At 43.3% G+C, this 8,772-nt stretch overlaps 1 protein-coding gene across 13 annotated transcripts; it reads right to left on the bottom strand.

Moving 5' to 3' along the window:
* Positions 1-2,214: 2,214 nt before the first annotated feature.
* Positions 2,215-6,670, bottom strand: LOC123137176 (uncharacterized). 13 transcript variants are annotated; one of them, XR_006467835.1, is made up of 7 exons: positions 6,101-6,670; positions 5,829-5,932; positions 5,671-5,731; positions 5,515-5,562; positions 5,367-5,418; positions 4,511-4,799; positions 2,215-2,749 (listed from the first exon to the last, which is right to left on the bottom strand). XR_006467835.1 is itself a non-coding variant. In XM_044556792.1 (7 exons), exons 1-5 carry the CDS (start codon positions 6,470-6,472, stop codon positions 4,785-4,787), a joined length of 621 nt encoding a protein of 206 aa, XP_044412727.1. In that variant the 5' UTR covers positions 6,473-6,667; the 3' UTR covers positions 2,215-2,749; positions 4,511-4,630; positions 4,709-4,784. The 13 variants fall into 13 exon arrangements, 12 of the variants coding, with proteins under 12 accessions (XP_044412727.1, XP_044412728.1, XP_044412723.1 ...); XM_044556792.1 differs by lacking the exon at positions 5,515-5,562 and having other exon boundaries at positions 4,511-4,630; positions 4,709-4,799; positions 5,367-5,435; positions 6,101-6,667; XM_044556793.1 differs by lacking the exon at positions 5,515-5,562 and having other exon boundaries at positions 4,511-4,600; positions 4,709-4,799; positions 5,367-5,435; positions 6,101-6,667.
* Positions 6,671-8,772: the final 2,102 nt, after the last annotated feature.

Genomic DNA, 8,772 nt, shown 5'->3' with positions numbered 1-8,772 from the left:
TCATTATCAAGCAGCATCAACTTGCAGAAGGAGAGGCCTCCATCGTCCCCGCGCCAGTCAGCTAGGTCACGACGAAGAAGATAGGGGAGATCAAACCGCTCCTGGACCCTTGGGTTCCTTGTAATGATGTTATTAGTTGAGTCGAGAATGGTCTTGAACGAACCTGCCATGCTATCCGAGGTGATGACGTCGCACCGATCAATGAGTTCCTCCACCACGTCATCTTTCAGATCGGGCCAATAATAACGGGGTCGTTTCCGGCCTGTTCCCTCTATGGAGAAGACGATCGAACAATGATAGAAGGAAGGGTGAAGGCAAATGGAGGAGGGAGGAAGAGCGTGCGACACCGGTTCCAAATCGAGAGGGAAAGGCGAAGAGTCGGTGGATGGTTGCCAGTTTGCCACGGTACACGAAGAGGCGCCCCGGCCTACACGTCCATTCAGAAATACTAGTAGAAAAGGACTCGTTGTCGTATCACTGACATGTTGGAACGGGACCACATGTCAATGAAACATGGTGTGTAATTTCTCGTGCAAAATGCGATCTGGCCGCGTTGGCCCGAGGTGCCGCATTAGTTATCGACCTTTATTTTTTTAACATACAATCTGAGTGGATAGCTCCTATGGTCATCACACGTGAGCGGATATATAGGTGGGCTAGGTGGGCAGGCGGCAACAATCTGAGTGCCAAAAGAGTTGATCCAATGCTTGGTTTTCTTTGGACCTTTCCAACTATGACCATTGGATAGAGTGAATCAATGGCTTACCTTCAAAGTTATTCTCATACTATAGAATGGTATAGGAACGTGGAGAGATTTAGTTGATTTTATATCGCTGAATAATATAAAATATTATGAGTGCAGACGCTCCACCGCGAGGTTTGTTGCTCTTTCTCGGTCGTCGGGAATCTATGTTCTTCCACTCTTTCGTTTAAGACACTAGTTGACCCATTGCACCAAATGGCACAGAGACCCACTGAAACCATGTTGTCGATTTTTATTTTGCAAGTACATATACGATATCGGAAGTAGAAAGATCATTTTTTGAACCATGCTATATTGAAACTATGGTTATCAAGCTGCGAAATCCGAGTTTGAAAAAAAATTGTATAACATGTACAGACCACCTAAGGAAGAATTGTTTTACTTGAAAATATGGTTATCATGGACCCGTTTTCGCCAAATAGTGCAGAGGCAAGCTAATCCATTTGCGCGATGAAAAAGATATCCATGGTTTAATCCCCTTTAATAAGAAACATGGTGGATTGTTGTCTATATATATAGGCACACACATATTTTAATTTGATAGCACAAAATACTTGCTACCGTGTTTGCAGAGACCCATTTAAAATCATGTACACAAATGGTGCAGAGACCCACTAAGATGTATGCTTTGAAAAAATCCATGTACCAAAAGACTTGTTCATGGGCAGGCATGTATGCCAACTTAAACATCATAAGCAAGTTTCGTGAACAAAATTACCCATTGTGCCAAATGGCACAAGGTCCCAGTTCAAACCCAGAGTTATCTACAAAAAAATGTTTCCTAATGTAGTAATTGTCTGTCTCTTCGTAATGTTTAAAGATAAGAACAATTCTTTTAAAATACGTAATGTCATTTTCAACCTACTAATATCAAGATGTAATAAGGCAAGAGAAAAAATGATTGTTTCAATTATCTTCTCCTTATTCAAACAGTTGAGAAATTGAAACAAAATGGAGCGAAACCCAATTTAAACAAAGAACTTAAAGCCATTATTTTTCTGAACCATATATGATCTTGACTTTGAACAGAGAATTATTTGCATATCAAAGCCTTCATTTAGTGATAAAGTTTCTCCCCTATGTAACTTATCATTCACAATGTTAACATGGATAAGTAGTACTCCCTCCGTCACAAAATATACGACTTTCTTGCAAGCTATCATTTACACAAAGGATCTCCGAGAACCTATGGAATAAAACTGAGTACATAACCTTTTTTAGTGTCATTGCCAAATGGTGCAAACCATTAATCCATATGTGCATGGGATAGAAAATTCATGGTTTAGTTATGGGCAAGCATAACAAATTTAACCCCTCTTAATGAAAAAAGAACAAAAGACTTCCTATTTATAATAAGAACATGGAGGCTTCCTATCTACCTGTCTACAATAAGACGTACAATAACATTACTCATTGCACCAAATGGGCAAGGCCCCATTTCAAACCAAGGGTTGTTTGAAAATAAATGCTTGATAGTTTGGCAATGATAAGGATCCTTTTAATAATGAAAACTGAAAGAAACATAGCCTCAAACTATGTAATAGCAAAATGTGGGCATTCTCTCTATACAATTTTGCTATGTTAACTGGGACTTAGGAATCTACGTCACGCCTTGTCCTTGATGCCTTGTTGGTAAACTCTCCCCTCCCACTCCTCTGGATCCATAGCAGTTTGTCCTTCATAGCCCCTTTATAGGTCAGATGCATTGTAATTCCTTCATTCTTTAAAGGAGCTGAACAAACATTGCGTTGTTGTCTTCTCGGTCATGGAGCCACTCTCTACTATCTCTTCTGTTTTGAAGGGAACTGGACAAACAATGCCCAACACCATGTTTATGACATGTTGTTCTACTGTAATAGAAGTGCAAACATGAAATGACAAATCAATTCATGATTCTCGTGTAAGTGGTTGACTGGAGTAGCAAGCTTTCTCCGTGGCGCCACACACAACTTGAATATCCTAGATGTGTTTTTCAAGTTGTAGAATCTGCATCAGGTAATCATGTGAGTCTACTATATATAAACTGTAGGCAAAATTCAGCAACAAAGGTAACATGCGTAGTGATAAACTGGATAACAAAAGAAATACTTTCAACCAAGTCTAGAGGAACACATAGTATGCCCAGGAACTTTTCATTGAAGTCACAATGCAATTATTCGTAACAGGTTTGTTCTAGAACCTAGCTATTCTTTAGGCAATTGTGGAGACAAAATTATATGAAAAAGTGAGACACTCCTACTCAACCTTAGGAAAGAACCATTAGTGTTAATTAGCGTTTAGCCTTTGTACAGCAACAACATGTGCATATTCATCCTAATTTTCTTGTAACTTACCTAATAAAATGGCCTCAACCTTATAGAAATTATTTTTTTAATCTAGTCAGCTGCTCAAATGTATAAATTAAAATTTAAGTTTCCAGCAATATAGAAGTCATCTTAAAAAACATCAGCATAGACTAAATGAGGATGGAAACAACAACACACAACCAGCTCACAGAACCAAAAAATAAGCAACACAGGGTAAAGGAACACACAAATGCAACGCTGAGTAAGTCCGGATGAGAGGACGACCAATCAGTCAAACATACATAGGATGCATTGAAATTGTAAACTGTTATTAAGCGTAAAGAGTTGTCTAAATTTGAGAAAAATGACAACAACATGAACATGAACAATTCTAAGAGAAAACCCAATTGCGCCTACTTTTTCAACTTTTGGCCATGTGCATGTTTTTCATGCATTCAGCAACACTAAAAGAGAGACAAATGCATGAGCGCACATGCTTTGGTATTATGAAACTACACTCACTTCGGTAATAGACAATGGTATCAGGAAACTACACTCATTTCAGTTATACACAATGCAGACCATTAGTTGGCAACTATACTTCAAAATAAAGACAAAATTTACAATGTGGAGAACAAAGTAAAGAGGCAGTACATGGTATTGCAAGCAAGAAAACAGGAAATTCGGCTTATATACATAGCCAAAGTAGCTTATGTAGAGCTGTGGTGAATCCATTATGAACAATAATTTAGATTTATGCATATACTAATGCCAACTTTTTACAAAATCTGTAATTCGTACGATTTCCCTCCCCAACTGTTATAGACGAGCACACTCCTACATAGGACTATTTTCAAATTACCTAAATTAGATCCAAAGTAATAAAACCTAGAAGCAACCTCACCAACAAAGAAAATATTAGAAATAAAGACTGCAAGTTAAACAATCCAGGCGCATCATTCTACATCTTGTTCTAAAATTTTCATCATTCTGCTGACTCAAAAATAAAAAATAAACATCACAAAAGTAATCTTGATGTGGCATTAATTAAACGTTAAGAGAAGATGATCCCAATGGACAATATCAAACCGTACATAATTTTTATGCCACATGTTACGGTTTGTTGGCCCACCTTTCTGATTATTCATTCAGTAAAATGATATAACTATCTTTTATAAGCTACAAAGAGATCAACACCAAGCTTCAAGGTCCCATGAAAAGTCAATAGGATATAAGCCATGGCAGTACTTGGCCCTATTTTCAAATTCAATGCACACCATCTAATTCTAATAATAATCAAATCTAAATTAAAACGATACATAATATTTTTGTAGTTCGAGATAGGACCAAGTTGGAGTAGTACAGAGAAAATCAAACTTTATCCTAGCATTACACAGAAGAAACATGATTCACTTTTCATAGTAACAGAAACATATGAAATAAGGATAGGTTCCATCCCTACCTTGACATCCTAAGCCACTGCACCTCCATCTACTCTGCCCATGGATGAAAAACAGAGGGCGGCTCAACTATTCAAAGCATAGCGTCCTTGCTGCTGTAGTAAAATTTGTAAAGTACTGGCCTGCTCACAAGCAGTTAACATACAGTGGAAGATATGTCTTTCTAGGCATGTACTCTGCAACAAGAAATCTCTCATCACCTTGGGAGGAACAGCCAAGCAGATTTGCTGACCTTTTGCCCCAGAGCTAACCCCTTTTGCCCCAGAGCTAACCAGCTTATTTAACATCTTCCTGAAGCATAATTATGTGCCCAAAAGATATGGGCAAATATTAGAAAATCACTGGCATGGTATGGATCAAGTTAAAATATGCACCGATATGAAACATCTGAAGAAGGAACAAATGAATTAAACCATTAGCTATGCATGCTCTTTACAGAACATACATGAACTATACAGCAAACTACACATGAATATAAATCGGGGCCATGACTTCACAATGTACAAAAAAAAGTCAATAAAAACGGACGACCTATTTTCAATCCAGTGTGTACCAGGATTGAAGCAACTAATGGACTGCAACATTGTAAAAAAATATAGAAACTTGGACATCGAACGACTCTGTAACGCAAAATCATAGGCGCAAACAAACAATAAAAATTTAAACACCATATATTATTACATCTTAAAGTTCACATAACCATAACATGAATGGCCCATCAATAGACAATTAGACTGATGAAGAAAGGTAAATGCATGTAGCTAGAGACAGCACAACAAAATTACAGTACTTAGAGAAAGAGAAGCATGTGCGTAGCGAGAAAGAACAAGCATGCAGGGAATAAAGAATCAAGCAAACCTTGAATAGCAGCACAGAGTTGCAGATGCAGCAACCTAGCAGATCGTTGAAACTGATAGACCTGTCAGACTACATGCATAACGGTGCACACACGGGCATAAAAACAGCAGGCACATTCTAACAGACAAGAAAAACAACAGCTAATTACCAGAGCTAGAAAGCAGAACCAGACCAAGAAAGTAGGCTAGACAGAGGACTACACCAAGGCGGACCAGCAGGGAAAACGAGATGAAAAAAAAGAAACATCATCACACACACATTTCATCGAAGACGTTGCATGCAAGCAAATGGAATGCAAACTAACCTCAATCGCAATGGCAGAACGATGCAACAGTGGACGCAGGAGACAACGGGAAGAAACAAACCTGCACACATAGGGGACAAGATGAAGAACACAGAAGTTATTAGGGTGTAGGTTAAAGGAAGGCAAGAAGCAAGAATCAAGTAAAGAAGGGCACCAACCTCAACCGGCAGTGTTCATCCAGCGCATGAAAGTTATTGCAACAGACAAGCACACCACCGGCGAAGAAGGATGAACAATCCAACCGAGGAGAACCCATAGGCACCTGGTACAGAAAAATGGCCAACATAATTAGAATCAACTAACAGTGGCTAAACAAGTAGAGTAGACCATTGACAAAGGGGAAAATGATACGAAAGAGAAACACTGACGAAGAGAACAAGGGAGGAGCAAGCTCGCCAAATCCTAAAGGGGAAAGACATCGGGATCTTACTGGATTCGAATAGGAGAGGAGGCGGCGGCCGCTGAACTCGTCGCCAGCTACAGCGCAGCTGCCCCTCTCGACCGTGGGGGCCGCAGCAGAGGAGGCGGGGCTGAGGCGGTGCATCGGGCTGACCAGCGTCTGCAGTTGCTCATGCTGCTCTGGCCAGTGGGCCTCCCTCCATGGCCGACCCTGCCTCCTTGTTCCAGCTGCTCCGGCCGGCGAGCCTCCCTCCACGGCCGACCATGGCATCATTTGCCGCTGCACAAACTCCTGCTGCTTTCCCCCCGCAGGCGCCGGCCTTCTGCCCAGACCCAACCCATGTGCCATCAATCTAAGCGACGGGTCGATGGCGTCATCCTTCCCTGCCTTGTACTCTCCCATCGGCCATGGATCAAATGGTAGCCGGTGCAGGCGTCGGGCAATGATGGGGAGCGGGGAGGAAAGGTGGCGATGAGCACGCACACACAAGGGATAGGTGGCTTCGTGCTGTGGCGGCTGAGGGACAGAGATCGAGGAGGGAGGGAGGGGTGCGGCGTGCGACGGTGCGAGCGAGGGGCTTTCGAGGACACGACCTGCATGACGCACGACAGGGGCACATGCGGCACCCCACCTTGGGACCACCCTGCGCGGTCCCTCCGTAACGCATGCTGCAGGACCGCCCGCCCAACCCATCCCGCACGCCGCAAGAACGCCTGCCCAACCAATAAGAGCCTAGCTAGGGCAGCCGACGAGCGGGGCCAGAGCAGCACGGGACCACCTGTCATCGCGAGGAGACCGCCCAAACCGGGTGTGTATGCATCGGCTAACCCCGTCCACGGCTTCCCACGACGCACGACAGCGGCGGCAGACGACCAGAGGGCAGAGGGGGAGCGCAGACTGCGCAATGCCCCACGAGGCAAAAATCGGGATTTGATCCCGGTTCGGAAAAAAATCAGGATCTGATCCTTTTGCCTACCGCCAGGCCACATGGCGGTAGGCCTGTGCATGCTACCGCCAAAGGGATCTGCGGTAGCCCACTTATCCACGTCAACTCTAAGTAAACGGAACCGTCTCCTGCCATCCATCCTACTGCTAGAGCCCACGGCGGTAGGCTCTGTAATCCGACCGCTGTAGGCTCTGGCGGTAGGAGCTGAAACCTTATAAGCCTGCGCGGCCGGCTCGTGGGGCCCACCCACGAACCCGCCCCCATCTTCTTCCCCTAGCCACGGGGCGGCTCAAGAACAGAGAGCACAAGCTCTCTCTCATCCCCTCCACTCCCCCCCTCCGATCTCCTTCGTTTGGGCACCATTTTTGCGGATCGAGATGGCTCCAAAACGGGAAAAGTAAGCTCTCTCAATCCCTCCAATTAGTTCTACTCGAAACGCTTTCGATTTGATGCATTATTTGGTGCAAACAAACCTATCTTTTTACTTTGTTTTTATCCTAGGATTGCTTAGGTTGATTATATATGATGTATATAGTTGAATATAAACTCTAATAACTAGTTTTGGAGATTATGTGTAGTTTTGATATGAACACGAGTTCATCACGAAGGTAGTTGGAGATTAACATTATTTTTGAACAAGTGGTGATGTGATTGATGTTGGAGGGATTGTAAGTAGTTGCTTACATGTGATTGAAATATGTATATGCATTTTTTGAACAAATGGTCATATGATGGATTTTGATGAATGATGTATATGCAATTTTCTAATTGTTTCAATATACGATAAATGATGAATGTTGGTGAATAATTTATTTACATTGATCATTTATATTGGTTGAATATATGATAAATGATGAATGTTGGTTGAATATGATTCATTTATATTTGGACTTGATATGTTCATGTTTGTTCAAAATGATACAAGTTGGTTGGAAATGACATCATTTCTTATTGTTTAATTGTTATAGGCGGCCACCCCTTGCGCCAGAAATCGGCGTGAAGTACACGATGCTTGACCATGCTTTCGACAACGGTCACCGCGCCCGTTTTATGGAGAACAGAGTGGTAATGTCTATCGTCAATTTGATGTATTGTTTATTATGACAAAATTAGTTACTAACAATTCCGTTTACATTCTGACAGATGCTCCCCCCATTGCGGATGAGGGGCCACACAAAGGCTGTGCAGATGCAGTACGACGAGCGCTACACTCCATATTTTAGGAGAGCACGAATGTTGGGTTTCGTTCTTCAGTTCAAAAGGCAGCCGCCGACGCTCGTGCACTCGGCTCTTACGGCATTGATCGACCGGTGGCGCCCCGAGACGCACAGTTTTCATCTCACTTGTGGTGAGATGACAGTGACTCTCGAGGACTTCGGCATGATCACGGCCCTACCCATCGAGGGCCATGCTCTGACTGGGCGAGTGGAGAGGGCCAACTGGCAGGAGAGGGTGATCGCCCTGATCGGCGAGTGCCCTCCCATGAAGGGGAACAGAACATCCGGTGTGCGGCTCAAGTGGCTCCTGGAGAATCGGTCCGTTTGCCCGCAAGATGCCGATCAGCGGACCGTGGAGCAGTATGCGAGGGCCTATTTGTGGTACCTTCTGACGGAGGTCGTCTTTCCAGACTGCTCGGGGGATTGCGCCCTATGGATGTATCTCGGATTCCTAGAGGACTGGGATGCGGGGTACAGCTGGGGGTCCGCCGGCCTAGCTTACCTATAGCGCTCGGTAAGATAAATATCTCAAGACTCGT

Source organism: Triticum aestivum, chromosome 6B (assembly GCF_018294505.1).
Source record: "Triticum aestivum cultivar Chinese Spring chromosome 6B, IWGSC CS RefSeq v2.1, whole genome shotgun sequence".
Classification (NCBI taxonomy): Eukaryota; Viridiplantae; Streptophyta; class Magnoliopsida; order Poales; family Poaceae; genus Triticum; species Triticum aestivum.
This window is presented reverse-complemented; position numbering and strand designations above follow the sequence as displayed.

What these genes read in the sequence shown, in the direction of transcription:
- LOC123137176 (XM_044556787.1), bottom strand. Translation starts at nt 6,472, where the DNA reads ATGGGAGAGTACAAGGCAGGGAAGGATGACGCCATCGACCCGTCGCTT. An exon ending in TCCTCTCCTATTCGAATCCA is followed by an intron (nt 5,933 to 6,100) that starts GTAAGATCCCGA and finishes TTTCTGTACCAG; the next exon opens with GTGCCTATGGGTTCTCCTCG. An exon ending in GTTCTGCCATTGCGATTGAG is followed by an intron (nt 5,436 to 5,670) that starts GTTAGTTTGCAT and finishes TTATGCATGTAG; the next exon opens with TCTGACAGGTCTATCAGTTT.